The sequence below is a fragment of the Artemia sp. Qi Xiang Cuo genome, chromosome 6 (genome assembly GCF_049724085.1).
Source record: "Artemia sp. Qi Xiang Cuo chromosome 6, ASM4972408v1, whole genome shotgun sequence".
Classification (NCBI taxonomy): domain Eukaryota; kingdom Metazoa; phylum Arthropoda; class Branchiopoda; order Anostraca; family Artemiidae; genus Artemia; species Artemia sp. Qi Xiang Cuo.
The window spans coordinates 34,436,755-34,455,896 of NC_142799.1; the positions used below are offsets into that span (position 1 = coordinate 34,436,755).

Genomic DNA, 19,142 nt, shown 5'->3' on the forward strand with positions numbered 1-19,142 from the left:
AACATTTATTGTGCATTATACAGGAGAAATCGAAGAAGTAAAATCAGGTTAAGTCACAAGCTCATTTTGTTTTAGTCACCTATTTTCAAAGACAGGTTTTTTATCAAATTTATAAGCTCTTGCTTGAACTAGCACCACCGTTAGAGTTACATTAGCTGATCATTAGTTTAGCTCTTTTTTACCACCTTCATATGGTCCGATCACTAATTAGAATCATTAACGCCCCTTTTATTCAAACAATAATTAATATCGTTTACATAGTCCAATTCGCAAATGCTATACCCTTTTTCGCATATAGAGTTATTTTTTTGCTAAATGAGTTAACACTATATGCCAGTCAATTCTAGACAAGATGCAAGGTACCTTCAGCCTAGAGCTTATTACTGTTTGACAATTTTTGAGTAAGAAACAAGCGCGGCTTTGATGTGTCTTTAGTAAAAAACATTATTTATACGAAGAGCATGATTTTGTTACCCTATGACTGAAACCAGTATTTTTTACAGAAGGCGCAATAAACCTTTTGAATACGTAATGTGACGATCAAAAGTCTTAGCTTAGAAATATGTGTCTAAACCAGTCTGATTGCATTACACAATCTCAACCATAGTTCCAAATGTAACAATTTTGATCACTTTATACGTCTATAATATAAAGGGATTGGTCGCTTTTCGCAATGTGCTCGTCAGACCAATAGATGAATGACCATGGTAAGGCATGTTCGTCCCGCTGTTCGTCCCGCGCCTTATATTGCCTTACTACTGTTTGGGGGAATGATGGGCGTGTGGGGGGCCTAGTTGCCCTCCAATCACTTTCGACTGTTAAAAAGGGCAGCAGCTCTTTGAATTTCCAATCGAATGATCCTGTTTTTAAGTTTCTACGACAACGCCTTCTATAAAAACCTTATAGGCCCCCAGGGCATAACTTAAAACCCTTGCCCTGGGGGTTTTGGGGGAGTGTCCTCCTCAAAAACATATTTTCTATCTGGAAATCAACTAACCTACGCTCAACAAAATTGCTATATCAAAATTTAGATTGAATGTGTTTGGGGGAATGATGGGTGTGGGGGGGCTAGGTGCCCTCCAATCACTTTCGACTATTAAAAAGGGCACTATACCCTTGGAATTTCCAATCGAATGAGCCTGTTTTGAATTTTGTACGACAACGCCTTCTATAAAAACCTTATATATCCCCAGGGCATAACTTAAAACCCTGGCCCTAAGGGTTGTGGGGGAGTTTCCTCCTCAAAAACCTATTTTCTATTTGGAAATCAACTACGCTGAACAAAATGGCTATCTCAAAATTTTGATTGGATGTGTTGGGGGGAATGATGGGCGTAGGGGGGAGGGGGGGCTAGTTGCCTTTCAATCGCTTTAGACTATTAAAAACGGCACTAGCCACTCCAATTTCCACATCGAATGAGCCCTTCTCGAAGTTTCTACGACAACTCCTTCGATACAAAGTGCCCGGGTATGGAGAAAAAAAAAACACATTGTGGCCACATCGTTCTTTACTTAGGCAGCGCTAGCGCGCTGCCTATGATATTTTACCCCTAAAAATGACTGAGGTTCCTTTCGCGATTTTCAATGGGGTTGCATCAGTCTCATTTACGTATCGAAGGAGTTTTACTGTTTTACACCACGAATCTAAAAAAATGGAACCAGAACCACTATTTTCAGAAACCGGACCGGCGAATCTCAAAGTCAGACCAAGTCTTATGAAATTTGGACTTTTGGGGGTAGATAAAGATAATTCTCTTATACTTTTTTACCAACTCTGTATAAAGGCCAATGTTCCAGGGAAAGTTCCCATATTCGTTACAATGAACCCGTGACTTTTATAGACATGCTACTTTCGGCTATAGGTAGGCCTATAGACGTTACAAGTTTACAACATGCAATTCTCTGAATAGGCAGGCAAAGGAATATGCAAACAGAAGTAGAAATATCCAGGAGAATAATGATTAATTTAATAAGCAGGATTGCTCCTGAGGTGCAATTTATGTTTAATTTTGAATTAATTCAAAATAATGGGGGCGATTGCAATTTAAAGTAAACAATCACTTTTCGACAAACCCACATAGGATATAGACACCCACTTTTTGGATAAATGTTCATGAAAAAATTATTTGACCCAGGTAAATAAAACTTTCCTAAAAGTCTCATTTACGTTCGTAACGGCGATTGCATTGTAAAGTAAACAATCACTTTTCGACAAACCCAAATAGGATATAGACACCCACTTGTTGGATAAATGTTCATGAAAAAATTACTTGACCCAGGTAAATAAAACTTTCCTAAAAGTCTCATTTACGTTCGTCAGCTAATTTTCTTAAAATATCAAAGAAAGTTGGCCCGCCCAGCAATTGTTTACTCTGGGCTATGGTGCAAGGCCGTATAAGTGGGTAGGGTGTTTGCATATAAATAAATTGTTGATGCGTTTTCGTACCCTCCTTCCGAAAATAATACCCTCCCCCCCCAAAAAAAAATAAAAATCCTTGATATGGCCCTGCTACCATCCTTTAGGTTGCTATATTTACCCTAGTATTAGGTAATGTCGCATTATTGTTCTTAATATCATTATTATTGTTATTATTATGCGATAACCAACTAAATTTTGAACGGACTCACTACATCTTGTTCTTATTCTATATATAGAAAGAAAAATTTTAGGTAGCTACTTAGTAGCGTAGGATCCACAAATGCCTTCCGTACAAATATTTTTTAAATATAATAGAAATTGGTTTACCAATGAAAATGAAACTTTTATAAATCAACACAAATATGGACTCTTGAAACTCTCTAAAACTTATAAGACGCTTCGGTTTAATATTTGGCTCCTAGACTTGGAGGGAACTATCCCTTTCCCAAATTCTTCCTTACCCCTAATCATACCCCCCTGACCCCTGTGCCTCTGGTTCTAAGTTCGTCCATCTAGTGGATAGACAACGGTACAGTGCGTAGCCCCTGCGGCTGGTTAAGTTAAATCTGATCGTTTGATTCGTCATATTTTCAGCAGGAGAAATTTGTCAATTGTTCTAGAGCAAGTGACTCACAAAACATATCAGTTGTTTTAGTAAATTAGTCCTTTTGAGCAGGGTTGCCACCGGTGACACTTTAGTGTCACTTTTGACACTTTTTTTTAAATGGCACTTTTCGGGACACCTGACACTATTAGGACACTTTTTAGCAAAAAGTGGCACTTTTTTTGCTAAGTAGCACTATTTTACAAAAAAAGAATTTTTTCAGACAAAAAACTGGAAGGAAAACTGTCAATGTAGATATGCATCGATATCCCTTTTCTGTCAGTTAAGATTCTTATCTTAACTCCGCGCGCGAAAATTATTGGATGCAAGAACATGGCTGCCACCCTGGCCTGGAAGAATTTACTAAATCTGAGAGGAAAAGTTTACTAAATCGAATCTATTTTTACTAAATGCTCAAAAAAAAAATTTTTGTGCGTGCGGCTACCGCCGCACGCGCACCATCAAGCATCGATTTTTACTATAGGAGGACAATCAATAGGATTTCCACAATCTCTTTTCCTTTTTTCTTCTTTTTTTTCTCTTTTTCTCTTTTCTTTTGTGCTCATAGTATGATTGAAAATTCCGGAAACCTTAAAGTTCAAAAACCCTTTTTTTTATTTGTATGTACTACTGAATATGCTTCGTATTCCCGATGAGGTTTATCCAAGACGTCAAACAAAAGTCTGGAATCTTAGATTCTGGAAATCCTGCTGATGAAGCCCGGCTTTAGATTTATCAATGGTCTTCAGGTCATAAAATACAGATATATTGAAAAATTAAAAAACATTCAACGAAGAAAAACTGCTACAACTCATATTCACGAAGCAATTCAGACGATGAAGTGCTTAGAATCTCAGGTGTGTTTGAAACTGACAGCTTTTGAAATTGTTCCCCCAGTTTCCGTTTTTAGGTTATAAATCTAAACCCTTCAAATTTGCATTTTTAAGAGGAAATTTGCCACTTTTGGAACACTAATTGGGCTGGTCTTTAAATAAGGGATAAGCTGCTTACAAAGATTTCGGGCAAATTTTAAAGCAATTAATTTTTTTTTTTTTATACGGAATTTTTCTGGCTTCTCTCGTTCGCATTCAAGGAAATTAAAAGCCAACGTACTCTATGTCACTTCAAAAAGGAAATGATGTAGACGGCTATCGGATTAGTTGCAAAAATGTATAAATTGAATAGTACACATCGAATTAGGCTAGGCCTGCCAAGAAAAAGAAAACTAATATAATATACAATAATTAGTTTGAAAAAAATAACATTGAGTCAATAGTCTTCAGGTCAGGCAAATCATACAAATCGAAAAGTAAGAAGATAAATATGTAGTCACATTTAAAAAAAAGCCGCACTTAAAAGGCTTTAATCATCCTCGACCTCATCTGAATTTAAAGTATCCATTAGTGTCGAATTTTGACTGAAGGGGTCTACTTGTTTCCATTTCTTGATAGCCCGAATCAAATTGCTGGGGATCACCCAGTCATGTACTCCACTTGAAGACCTGAGAACAAGTTGCTTCGTTTTCATAAGGGACGAAATTCTGGTTTTTAGTTTTGATGACCGACAAAATCAAGAACTGTCTCTCTGCTCCAGCACTTGAATGGGGCAAGCTCCACAGAGTCAAAAAGAATTTGGGCAAGTATGGAAAAAGTTCGTTTCCAGCAGCGTCTTTAAAAAGGGACAAGGCTAACTAACAAACATGACAGCTGTTATGAGAGTCTGGGAAAATTTTCTGAAAACAAATTAAGCCGGCATGCCAGTCCTGGTTTTAAATAGTTGGCCTTTCAAAGCGAGTATCAAGAAGAAGCCGAGAGAAAAGAAGAGATTTTTAAGCGCTAAAGTTGACGCGAAATCGCAAAAATGAGAGTAATAGTAGCCATAATATCTAACGTAATTGAAATCAGATTTTTTAATGAAAGGACTCTGATTTTTTCCCCCCTGAACTCATGGAAAATAACAAAAGTTTTGTTAACTACAAATCATTTCTTTTAACTAGATTTCGGGAAATTTACTAGATCCTCTAAGTTTACCAGATTGTTTTTACTAGATCTAGTAAAATCCTACTGACGGTGGCAACCCTGTGCAATAATCTTTCTGTGTGGTGAAAAACGTAAACGTGTTTGTATCTATCTGTGTGTGAGAAATTTTTATATTCTTATTCTTATCACTGAGAAGCGAAGATCACCCAGTGATTTTCGGTACGAAATACTTGGCAATGAAGAGGACAGAGACAGACATTTAACTGAAATGTGGTGGAGAAGCCCTCCATTTTTTTCAGTTGTTTAGTTCAACTATTTTATGTTGTTGCACTCATTTGTATGCTCATAGACGATAAGTCAGTCAAGCGGTTTGCCATTCTTGAATTCAATTTTTATATTTTATTAGTTAAGGGTTAACTACAATTCAAAGAAGAAAAGAGCAAGAAAAGCTTAGAGTGTATTTTTGCGCCACTATGTTAATAGCTGTTACTATGTTAACCAGTCACTGGGCCAGTGAGTGCTTAACTTTACACGTCTTTTCATTTATTAACGTGACTGGAGCTCTTGAAGCCCAGTGACTGAAAATGTCACTGGTGACATCACACAACGACTCAGCAACGCAAAAACATCCACTAAGCTCACTGGTGTTCCACAGGAATGTCTAGTGACCTCTTCAGTGACTGGGCCAGTGACGCAAAATGACCAGTGAATGGGCCAGTGATGCGCTCTAACATTTCCGTTCATATTTTTCATATTTTTTCTTTGAACTCCTGGCAATGGACAAATGAATAGTCATACATAACCATCATACTAAAAAGAAAATTGATACCAAAACTTCCATTATCATAAATCCTATGCAATCATTAGCAAAATCACAATAAAATTTTACTTGTTTTTTCTTACTTAAATTTATGTTACATCATTACATAAATTGAATTTGGACGCACTTCCTCATTTTAGTTATTTCATTCCCACTAATTTTTGATTGTAAATGTGCTTTCACGCTGATACTCTAAATGCTCTTGTTTTATTATTAAGATGATTTCATGTTGATACGTACTTAAAATGCTAGTTGACTGTTCCTATACCCTTGTCTTTGGAGACATCTTATAGAAAAATTATACTGGGAGTGGCGAGAGTTCTCGTGAAACTTATTCTATTCAGGATGTGATAAACAGATTAGATGATATAGCCGTCTTATTGTTTTTCCACTAGTTTTTGCCAAATAAATTATTTTAAAAAGTTAGTGTCTGAACCACTATTAGTTGTGTTTATCATAGGGTCATCATAGCTACGATGTATGTTCGTGGTATTCTCTTCAGCATTTTCGGAGAAAAGAGAAGTTTCAAGCACATGAATGCATTGTAATAATCCAAATAATCCATTTAATGGAAAAACTGGATGAAAACTTTCAATGTAGACGAGTATTGCTGTCCCTTTTTTCAGTTTCTCAAAAGAAAAAAAAACTGAAGGTTTTTCCTCTTTTCTTTTTCTGTTCCTTTTCAGACTTCGTTGTGTTAACACCGAATTTTTTTCGGATATAACCCTGCTAAAGCTGTGATTTTCCTCTGTGGACTTTCAGTTTGGATTTATTTACATAGTCAGATTATCGTTTTGCTGGCTATATCAAATTCCCTTGGGACAGTACATTTTCATTGTCAGTCTTCAGAGTGTAAGCACCTGTTTTTAGACTTCTTACTTCACTAACAAGAACGTAATTAATTCAGTGACCTTCAAAATTAGAAAAATTCACAATTAAGATCAAATTGGATCAAACTGGACATACGATAGCAGAGATCTAAGTTATACTTCTACTACTTTATGTTCCTTGGCACCTTTCCAAGGCAGATTACAAGACTGGTTATTGCTATTGATATCAATTGCACATGGAATTATACAAGAACCGTAAAAGAAAACCCACGTCTGAGGCACTACAGTATCAAATGCACATTGCAAAAAAAGTTGGCAAGGTATAATGTGGTCAAACATGTTTTGAGAGTATGGTCGTAATTATATAACTCAATCAGACTGATTTTTGAGTCAACATCCGTTTTTTTTAGGACCCTAAATTCAACCCTACAAGAATATGTTCAAAAGTGTAATAGATTGAAACTGTACATTCAACTGTACATTCAACCATACTTTCACACCTACATTCACGCCTACATGAATATGCTCAAAAGTGTAATAGATATGAAGCGTACAAGAAACTGGTTTTTTTTTAGATAACATTTGCGAATTGAAGATGGAGAAAAAAAGGGTTAAAGTGATTAGCAGTTAAGATAGCCCTGAAGAGCATGTTAATTCATACCTTATTTATTATAAATTTGAAACAATATCAATCTTTAGAAACGGTTAACGATGATAAAATGGTCTTATGAGTTGACCTAGCTTTACTTTTTAGATGTGTACTGCATAATAAAAAACTGGTGTTTGGGGCAGTGTTGTCAATTGAAAATACAGTTTAACGTTCTACTAAAAAGTTTCCAGTTTTTTTTCCAGTGTGAATACAAAAAACAACCAGAAATTCAATAAAAAAAAACGAAAATATTATAATAATTTATTAAATTGATTCCTTCTATGCTTGAGGTGAATAAAGCTCTTTCGCGATTGACTTGTAAAAATATGCCACGCGATGAAACCGAATTAGCATGTCTATTTGGGATAATGAGATGCGAGTCCCTTCTGGGTGTGAGAAATTTATGTCTAAAACACCGGCAGTTTCTTGTTTGCATGTGATATCTAATACTCTAATTTAAGGAAAATCGTTATTTGTCATTCGCGAAGATAAATATTCTGAGGCCTTAATAATAATAATAGTATATTAAATATAAACCAGTGCGTCTTGGGTATGTGTTAATACATTCAGTTTCCTTAGTATAAAATCGAGTTTCAAATTGGAATTTTATTCGATTGCGAACTCATTGGCTTGAAGAAATCATCATGTGGAGTGATTTTTGAATGTGCGTTTCTATTGCTGACTACAAATCATCGAGAAGTCTCTTGTTACCACTGGCTTATCAACTACAATATGTATGACTACAATGAAGACAGGTGGCGCAATACATTATACGTTATAAACAAAATAGGTTTATATGATAGAATGATACCTCCATCATATAACAAAGGGAAGGATCTATCCTTTGTACAAGAGGAAGTTAGAGCGATATGCTGTTTTTTTTGGGCGTAACAGCACTGTACGCAAAAGGGAATGTGCCCACTGATAAACTTTTAATCGACAAATGCAAATCAGATATACCAATATTCAACTTGGAGGATTTTAATTGTGAGGTATTTCCGAGTAGAATACACAACCCAGAGGACGAGATTTGATTTTTTAGCAGATGGGTGCCGATAAATTTTCCTTCTCGGAATATGTGTGTAAGATATCCTAGGAAGAAGAAGAACAACAAAATCAGTTGTATAGATTGGAATCACACTGAGTGGATGACGAACAATGATGAATTTTTATAATAGTCATCACACCCATGACTACCCAACGGTCTTTTTAAAGACCACCAATTCTATAAACACTTCGTAACCATGGTAATATGAATCTTTTAAGTTCAATATTTGAAGCTAGCTTCAGCAGAAGCTTAGGATAGTAGCGGTGACAATTGAGAGATAGAGATTAATTGCCCCCCTAGTTTTCGAAAAACACCTTTTTTGTTGTATTTATACTTTTAAAAAGTTCAATATTCGAAGCTAGCCTCTGCGAGAGCTTAGGACAAAAGCGGTGATAATTGAGAGATAGAGATTAATTGTCTAGAGTTTTTAAAAAACACTTTTTGTGGTATTTATACTTTTAAAAAGTTCAATATACGAAGCTAGCTTCTGCGAGAGCTTAGGACAAAAGCGGTGACAATTGAGAGATAGAGATTGATTGCCCCCCACCCCCCCTAGTTTTTGAAAAACACCTTTTTTGTTGTATTTATACTTTTAAAAAGTTCAATATTCGAAGCTAGCTTCTGCGAGAGCTTAGGACAAAAGCGGTGACAATTGAGAGATAGAGATAGATTGCCCCCCTAGTTTTCGAAAGACACCTTTTTTTTATTTTTGTAGTATTTATAATTTTAAAAAGTTCAATAGGTATAGTATGATTGGCTTGCAAAAAACACGAAAGTACTACTACTAGTAACAACTCACTGCACTACAAAACCATCTGAAGTAGTCACGGCTATGTTTTATCAAGAAAACATCTGAATGCATTTAAGGTCTCGTATAAATGGTTTGCAAAAAACACGAAAGTACTACTACTAGTAACAACTCACTGCACCACAAAACCATCTGATGTAGTCACGGGTATGTTATATCAAGAATATATCTGAATGCATTTAAGGTATAGTATGAATTGCTTATCTGAATGCATTTAAGGTATAGTATAAATTGCTTGTAAAAAAAACACGAAAATACCACTACTAGTAACAACTCACTGCACCGCAAAACCATCTGAGGTAGTCACGGCTATGTTTTATCAACAAGATATCTGAATGCATTTAAGGTATAGTATGAATGGCTTTCAAAAAACACGAAAGTACTACTACTAGTAACAACTCACTGCACAACAAAACCATCTGAAGCAGTCACGGATATTTTTTATCAAGTAAAATTCTGAATGCATTTAAGGTATAGTATGAATGGCTTGCAAAAAACACAAAAGTACTACTACTAGTAACAACTCACTGCACCACAAAACCATCTGATGTAGTCACGGCTATTTTTTATCAAGAAAATATCTGAAGGCATTTAAGGTATAGTATGAATTGCTTATCTGAATGCATTTAAGGTATAGTATGAATTTATTGAAAAAAAACACGATAATACCACTACTAGTAACAACTCACTGCACCAAAAAACCATCTGAGGTAGTCACGGCTATTTATTATCAATGAAGTAGATAATTTCGGAGACCACACTGCCTTTCCATGACGATAAATAAAAGTTCAAATAGGGATAAAATCCTTTTAATAGACAGTGTTTTTTATAACAGTGATAGAAATTCACAAAAATACCAGATATTTCGGTCACATATACAGTGACCGTCATCAGCAGTAAAACTAAAATAAAACAATTTAAAACAAAAGTTTATATACTAAATCAAATAACACTACATATTGTTTGAATCTCTAATTCTTTTCAAAGCAAAGGCGGAAGCTATTCTCTTTGACCTTCTTGGATTCGGTTCATTACCGTTCAATGATATAACATTTGGACAAAGGTCAACTACATTGGGTGAATTGAACTTTACTCTGTCAGATTTTAATAAATTATCATAGATAGAGTTCAGCCCATATTCACCTGTATCCCGATTCAAAGCAATATTCTTGAATAAGATTTTCTTTATTTCAAGAGTTTCACGAAAATTTTTCTTTTTAAACCCCGATCCCTAGAAATCAAAGAGACATTCTCGAACAAAATAAAATGGTCTGGAAAGTTAAAAATATGTTCTGAAAGGGCTGAAGTGAAATCTTCAGACTTAGAATCTTGCTTTAAAGCCGAAGAAATAGAATATTTGTGTTGTAATAATCTCATTTCCAAACTCTGATTAGTACGTCCCACATATGAGCTTCCGCAAGTACGAGGGATCTGATAAACCCCACTTTGCTTCCCTAATCAAGTTAGATCATTCCCAGAATTTAGAAAACTATCCAAATTATTATTACTCTTTGAATCTACCATTATACCATTGCTTTGTGAAATTCTCTTAAGTTTTTTAATTAGACCGGGTACAATTGGTAAGGAACAAAAAACATCCTTCTGCCGAGTTTTCTCAAAGACTTCCTTAAAAATCTCTAGAAACCTTTTTCTTCTTCTTGAAAAAGTCTGGTTAATTAAACACTCGGGATACATGTTGCTTATTAGTATTTTCCTTAGAAAAGACAACTCCTCCTCAACAAATTTTGGAGAACAAATACTAAAGATCCGATCAGTTAAAGAAATGATCAAACCAATTTTTACTTGGCGAGCGTGACCGGAATTATAAGACATAAATCTATTGTTATTTGTCGGTTTTCTGTAAATTTTAAAATCCAGACTATTTTGATTTTTCAAAAGAAGAACATCAAGGAAAGGAAGTTTCCCATTCTCTTCCAATTCAACGGTAAACGTTAAATCCCCTCCCAAACAATTAAGATGTTCCAAAAATCCTTTTAATTCCTCCTCCCCATAATCCCATATTAAAATTATAACATCCATATATCAGCCCCAAAAAATATGTTTAAAAAAATATGAATCTAACGAAATTGTTTCAATATTCTCCACAAAAATATTAGCTAATAAAGGGGATAAAGGGGTCCCCATAGGTAAACCATTTATTTGTTCGAAATACTCCCCTCTAAATTGGAAAAAATAAGAGAACTTATTGCACAACGTTACTAAATACATAATTACAGAAACTTCCAAATCTGTTTTGCCACTAATCAAGTCCAAATTTCTTAACAGCTTTCTTTCTAAAAGAGTTTCGGCTGCTTCTACATCAATATTTGTGTACATTGATACAATGTTGAAGCTTGAAAGCAAAGAAGTTGAAGAAATTTCTACTTTTTTCAGTTTTTCAACCAAATTCGAAGAATTCTTAATATACGAAAATTTGTGTAGACAAAAGTGGTTTACAGATTGACTACTAACCATTTGCTCAAAACACTTGTTGGTGACCTTGTACTTGACACAATTGGTCGTAATGGTAGGTTAGGCTTATGAATTTTGGGAAGTCCATATAGTTTAGGGCACAAGGAACTGCGTGGCAGGCATTTGTAATAGAGTTGAGGTGTAATTTTTCCTTCATCCTTTAAGCACTTCGATTCTTTCTTAAGTTTATTTGTAAACGAGTCTGTTGGATTATACGATAGCTTCTTGTATGTTTTTTCATCCTTTAGTAAACTCCTTAATTTTGATTCGTAGTCCTCAGTATTCATCACAACTAAAGTGTTACTCTTATCTGCTTTTGTAATGGTAATTGAATCATCCTTTTTCAAGTCTTTAAGAATTCTTAGGTCTTTGATGGTCGTACTAGGAAATTCCGGTTTCAATACAAATTTAGACAGGGTTTTTATGGTAGGAGCTCTTACTTAGCTAACATCTTTTATTAAGTTTGCGTTTTTGTGCAAAGATGTTTCTATTGAAGAGATAGTGTCTTCCACGGGGACTTTTTCCGGTTTAAAACAAAATTTTGGACCCTTTTCAAGCACTGACTACTCTTGCATGATTAAAGTTCTTGATGAAAAATTAACCACACCTGGTCCAAGAATTGACGAAGGTATTATCGCATTATTTGTTGATAATTTCGAAAACTTTTTTGCTATCTTTCTCTGGAAATGCGGAAGTCATGATTGAAGTGAATTTTTCCTGTTTGTTGAATAAAACAAAAGTCACTTAAATTAACCCGTTTTGATATACGATTTTCCTTGAAAAGTTTATCTCTTACTAGTTAAGCTCTTTTTCTAATTTTATCCTTAATAATGTGATTGACATCGTAGAAGAAAATGTCCCCTTTATTAGCTAATATTTTTGTTGATAATATTGAAACAATTGCGTTAGATTCATATTTTTTAAAACTTATTTTCTGGGGCCTGTCTATGGATGACATTATTTAAGTAGGGGATTATGGGGAGGAGGAATTAAAAGGATTTTTGGAACATCTTAATTGTTTGGGAGGGGATTTAACGTTTACCGTTGAATTGGAAGAGAATGGGAAACTTCCTTTCCTTGATGTTCTTCTTTTGAAAAATCAAAATAGTCTGGATTTTAAAATTTACAGAAAACCGACAAATAACAATAGATTTTTGTCTTATAGTTCCGGTCACGCTCGCCAAGTAAAAATTGGTTTGATTATTTCTATAACTCATCGGATCTTTAGTATTTGCTCTCCAAAATTTGTTGAGGAGGAGTTGTCTTTTCTAAGGAAATTACTAATAAGTAGCATGTATCCAGAATGGTTAATTAACCAGACTTTTTCAAGAAGAAGAAAAAGGTTTCTAGAGATTTCTAAGGAAGTCTTGGAGACAACTCGGTAGAAGGACAATTTTTGTTCCTTACCTTACGTCCCCGGGCTAAGTGAAAAACTTAAAAGAATTTTACAAAGCAATGGTCTAAGGGTAGCTTTAAAGATTAATAATACTTTGGGTAGTTTTCTAAATTCTGGGAAGGAACTAACTTCATTGGGGCAACAAAGTGGGGTTTATCAGATCCCATGTACTTGTGGAAGCTCATATGTGGGACGTACGAACCAGAGTTTGGAAATGAGATTATTACAACACAAAGATTCTATTTCTTCGGCTTTAAAGCAAGATTCTAGGTCTGAAGATTTCACTTCAGCCCTTTCAGAACATATTTTTAACTTTCCAGACCATTTTATTTTGTTCGAGAATGTCTTTTTGGTTTCTTGGGATCGGGGTTTAAAAAGAAAAATTTTCGTGAAATTCTTGAAATAAAGAAAATCTTATTCAAGAATATTGCTTTGAATCGGGATACAGGTGAATATGGGCTGGACTCTATCTATGATAATTTATTAAAATCTGACAGAGTAAAGTTCAATTCACCCAATGGAGTTGACCTTTGTCCAAATGTTATATCATTGAACGCTAATGAACCGAATCCAAGAAGGTCAAAGAGAATAGCTTCCGCCTTTGCTTTGAAAAGAATTAGAGATTCAAATAATATGTAGTGTTATTTTATTCAGTATATAAAATTTTGATTTAAATTGTTTTATTTTAGTTTTACTACTGATGACGGTCACTGTATATGTGACCGAAATATCTGGTATATTTTTGAATTTCTATCACTGTTATAAAAAACACTGTCTATTAAAAGGATTTTATCCCTATTTGAACTTTTATTTATCATTATCAATGAAATATCGGAATGCATTTAAGGTATAGTATGAATGGATTGCAAAAAACACGAAAGTACTACTACTAGTAACAACTCACTGCAAAATAAAACCATCTGATGTAGTCACGGCTATGTTTTATCAAGAAAATATCTGAATGAATTTAAGGTATAGTATGAATGGCTTGCAAAAAAAACGAAAGTACTAATACTAGTAACAACTCACTGCACAACAAAACCATCTGAGGTAGTCAAGAATATTTTTTATCAAGAAAATATCTGAATGAATTTAAGGTATAGTATGAATAGCTTGCAAAAAACACGAAAACACTACTACTAGTAACAACTCACTGCACTACAAAACCATCTGATGTAGTCACGGCTATGTTTTATCAAGTAAACTTCTGAATGCATTTAAGGTATAGTATGAATGGCTTGCAAAAAACACGAAAATTCTACTACTAGTAACAATTCACTGCACCCCAAAACCATCTGAGGTAGTCAAGGCTATTTTTTATCAAGGAAATATCTGAATGAATTTAAGGTATAGTATGAATGGCTTGCAAAAAACACGAAAGTACTACTACTAGTAACAACTCACTGCACCACAAAACCATCTGATGTAGTCACGGCTATGTTTTATCAACAAAATATCTGAATGCATTTAAGGTATAGTATGAATGGCTTGCAAAAAACACGAAAGTACTACTACTAGTAACAACTCACTGCACCACAAAACCATCTGATGTACAGCTATGTTTTGTCAAGAAAATATCTGAATGCATTTAAGGTCTAGTATGAATGGCTTGCAAAAAACACGAAAGTACTACTACTACTACTAGTAACAACTCACTGCACCGCAAAACCCTCTGAGGTAGTAACGGCTATGTTTTATCAACAAAATATCTGAATGCATTTAAGGTATAGTATGAATGGCTTGCAAAAAAACGAAAATACTACTACTAGAAATAACTCACTGCACCACAAAACCATCTGAGGTTGTCACGGCTATTTTTTATCAAGGAAATATCTGAATGCATTTAAGGTATAGTATGAATGGATTGCAAAAAAAACAGGAAAGTACTACTACTAGTAACAACTCACTGCACCACAAAACCATCTGATGTAGTCACGGCTATGTTTTATCAAGAAAATATCTGAAAGCATTTAAGTTATAGTATGAATTGCTTATCTGAATGCATTTAAGGTATAGTATGAATGGATTGCAAAAAAAACACGAAAATACTACTACTAGTAACAACTCACTGCACCACAAAATCATCTGAGGTAGTCACGGCTATGTTTTATCAAGAAAATATCTGAATACATTTAAAAGCAAGTACGTAAGTAAGTAAGGAAGTAAGTAAGTAAGTTAGTAACAAACTCTTTCTTGAATTCACACACGCACAGAGGAGACGACACACACAGAGCGACGACACACACACACAGACAGACAACACACACACAGAGAGACGACACACACACACATAGCGATGACAAACGCACAGAGACGACACACAAACGGAGATGAAACACGCACACAGACAGAGACGAGACACATACGGATATCATAAAAGCACACAAACAAAGAGGACACACCCATAGAGACGACACACGCCCAGAGAATATACACACACACACACAGAGACAACACACACACACACCCAGAGAGACGACACACACACACACACAGAAATTATAAACACACATAGAGACGACACACACACAAAGAGACGAGACACACACACACACAGATACGAAACACACATAGAGACGACAGACGCATAGAGACAACACACACACACACACAGAGACAACACCCACACAGAGACGACACAAACACACACAGAGACGACACACACACACACACAGAGACGACAAACACACAGAGACAACACACACACACAAAGAGATGACACACACACACACACACAGATACGAAACACACAAAGAGACGACACACGCACAGAGACGACAAACATACAGAGAAGACACAAAAACAGACACGACACACCCACAGAGATGACACACACATAGAGACGAGACACGCACAGACACGACACTTGGGTTGAGCTAGGTTCACTTAGTGTGGCGCTCCACTCTAAGTGAACCTAGATCAACCCAAGTGTCTTGTCTGTGCGTGTCCCGTCTCTATGTGAGTGTCATCTCTGTGGGTGTGTCGTCTCTGTTTTTGTGTCTTCTCTGTATGTTTGTCGTCTCTGTGCGTGTGTCGTCTCTTTGTGTGTTTCGTATCTGTGTTTGTGTGTGTGTGTCATCTCTTTGTGTGTGTGTGTTGTCTCTCTGTGTTTGTCGTCTCTGTGTGAGTGTGTGTGTGTCGTCTCTCTCTATGTGTCTCGTCTCTGTGTGTTTTTCATCTCTGTGCGTGTGTCGTCTCTATGTGTAAGTCCTCACTTTGAGTTTGTCGTCTCTGTGTGTATGTGTCGTCTCTGTGTGTGTGTGTATCGTCTCTGTGTGTGTGTTGTCTCTGTGTGTGTGTGTTGTATCTATGAGTGTGTCGTATCTATGTGTGTTTCGTATCTTTGTTTGTGTGTGTGTGTCTCGTGTCTGTGGGTGTTAGTAGCCTCGTTGAGTGTTTTTTTATTCTGTGTGTGTGTGTCTGGTCTATCTTTGTGTGCGTGTGTGTATAGTCTCTGTGAGTGTGTATTCTATATTTGTGTTTCATCTCTCTCTGTGTGTGTGTCATCTCTGTTTGTGTCTTCTCTCTCTGTGTGTGTGTGTCGTCTCTGTGTGTGTGTCGTCTCTGTGCGTGTGTCATCGCTATGTGTGTGTGTGTCGTCTCTCTGTGTGTGTGTTGTCTGTGTGTGTGTGTCGTCGCCATGTGTGTGTCGTCTCCTCTGTGCGTGTGTGAATTCAAGAAAGAGTTTGTTACTTACTTACTTACTTACTTCCTTACTTACTTACTTACTTGCTTTTAAATTGAATCAGATATTTTCTTGATAAAACATAGCCGTGACTACCTCAGATGGTTTTGTGGTGCAGTGAGTTGTTACTAGTAGTAGTATTTTCGTGTTTTTTAAGAGCCATTCATGCTATACCTTAAACGCATATAGATATTTTCTTGATATAAAATAGCCTTGACCACCTCAGATGGTTTTGTGGTGCAGTGAATTGTTACTTGTAGTAGAATTTTCGTGTTTTTTGCAACCCATTCATACTATACCTTAAATTCATTAAGAATTTTACTTGATAAAACATAGCCGTGACTACTTCAGATGGTTTTGTAGTGCAGTGAGTTGTTACTAGTAGTAGTACTTTCGTGTTTTTTGCAAGCCATTCATACTAGACCTTAAATGCATTCAGATATTTTCTTGATAAAACATAGCCGTGACTACATCAGATGGTTTTGTGGTGCAGTGAGTTGTTACTAGTAGTAGTACTTTCGTGTTTTTTTGCAATCCATTCATACTATACCTTAAATGCATTCAGATATTTCCTTGATAAGAAATAGCCGTGACTACCTCAGATGGTTTTGTGGTGCAGTGAGTTACTACTAGTAGTAGTATTTTTGCGTTTTTTGCAAGCCATTCATACTATACCTTAAATACATTCAGATATTTTGTTGATAAAACATAGCCGTGACTACCTCAGATGGTTTTGCGGTGCAGTGAGTTGTTACTAGTAGTAGTAGTACTTTCGTGTTTTTTGCAAGCCATTCATACTAGACCTTAAAAGCATTCAGATATTTTCTTGATAAAACATAGCCGTGACTACATCAGATTGTTTTGTGGTGCAGTGAGTTTTTACTAGTATTAGTATTTTCATGTTTTTTGCAAGCCATTCATACTATACCTTAAATGCATTCAGATATTTTCTTGATAAGACATAGCCGTGACTACATCAGATGGTTTTGTGGTGCAGTGAGTTGTTACTAGTAGTAGTACTTTCGTGTTTTTAGAAAGACATTCATACTATACATTAAATGCATTCAGATATTTCCTTGATAAAAAATAGCCTTGACTACCTCAGATGGTTTTGTGGTGCAGTGAATTGTTACTAGTAGTAGAATTTTTGTGTTTTTTGCAAGCCATTCATACTATACCTTAAATGCATTCAGAAGTTTCCTTGATAAAACATAGCCATGACTACTTCAGATGGTTTTGTAGTGCAGTGAGTTGTTACTAGTAGTAGTATTTTCGTGTTTTTTTGCAAGCCATTCATACTATACCTTAAAAGCATTCAGATATTTTCTTGATAAAACATAGCCGTGACTACCTCAGATGGTTTTGTGGTGCAGTGAGTTGTTACTAGTAGTAGTACTTTCGTTTTTTTTGCAAGCCATTCATACTAGACCTTAAAAGCATTCAGATATTTTCTTGATAAAACATAGCCGTGACTACCTCAGATGGTTTTGTAGTGCAGTGAGTTGTTACTAGTAGTAGTACTTTAGTGTTTTTTTAAATCCATTAATACTAGAACTTAAATTCATTAAGATATTTCATATATAAAAAATAGAATTGAATAATTCAGTTGGTTTTTTGTTGCATTGTTTTTTTAATATTAGTAGTACTTTCGTGTTTTTTGCAAGCCATTCATACTATACCTTAAATACATTCAGATATTTGCTTGATAAAAATAGCCTTGACTACCTCAGATGGTTTTGTAGTGCAGTGAGTTGTTACTAGTAGTAGTATTTTCGTGTTTTTTGCAAGCCATTCATACTATACCTTAAATGAATTCAGATATTTTCTTTATAAAATATCCTTGACTACCTCAGATGTTTTTGTGGTGCAGTGAGTTGTTACTAGTAGTAGTACTTTCGTGTTTTTTGCAAGCCATTCATACTAGACCTCAAATGCATTCAGATATTTTCTTGATAAAAAATAGCCGTGACTACATCAGATGGTTTTATGGTGCAGTGAGTTGTTACTAGTAGTAGTACTTTCGTGTCTTTTGCAAGCCATTCATACTATACCTTGAATTCATTCAGATATTTCATTGATAAAAAATAGCCGTGACTACCTCAGATGGTTTTGTGGTGCAGTGAGTTATTACTAGTAATAGTATTTTCATGTTTTTTGCAAGCCGTTCATACTATACCTTAAATGCATACAGATATTTTCTTGATAAAACAAAGCCGTGACTATATCAGATGGTTTTGTGGTGCAGTAAGTTGTTACTAGTAGTAGTACTTTCGTGTTTTTTGCAAGCCATTCATACTATACCTTAAATGCATTCAGAAGTTTCCTTGATAAAACATAGCCGTGACTACTTCAGATGGTTTTGTAGTGCAGTGAGTTGTTACTAGTAGTAGTATTTTCGTGTTTTTTGCAAGCAATTCATACTATACCTTAAAT

The 19,142-nt window shown here is 35.3% G+C and overlaps 2 protein-coding genes across 2 annotated transcripts in view; one reads left to right on the forward strand and one right to left on the reverse strand.

The window, feature by feature from the left end:
• The window catches only part of LOC148951158 (uncharacterized), a 49,785-nt gene extending 44,050 nt beyond the window's left edge, over positions 1 to 5,735 (reverse strand). Inside the window, exon 1 of the mRNA XM_089091009.1 lies at positions 5,644 to 5,735. Within this exon, the coding sequence (XP_088947135.1) occupies positions 5,644 to 5,735 (92 nt within the window). The remainder of the gene's footprint in view (positions 1 to 5,643) is intronic.
• Positions 1 to 19,142, forward strand: part of LOC148951156 (protein adenylyltransferase Fic-like) — a 464,238-nt gene that overhangs the window by 230,745 nt on the left and 214,351 nt on the right. The window lies entirely within an intron of this gene.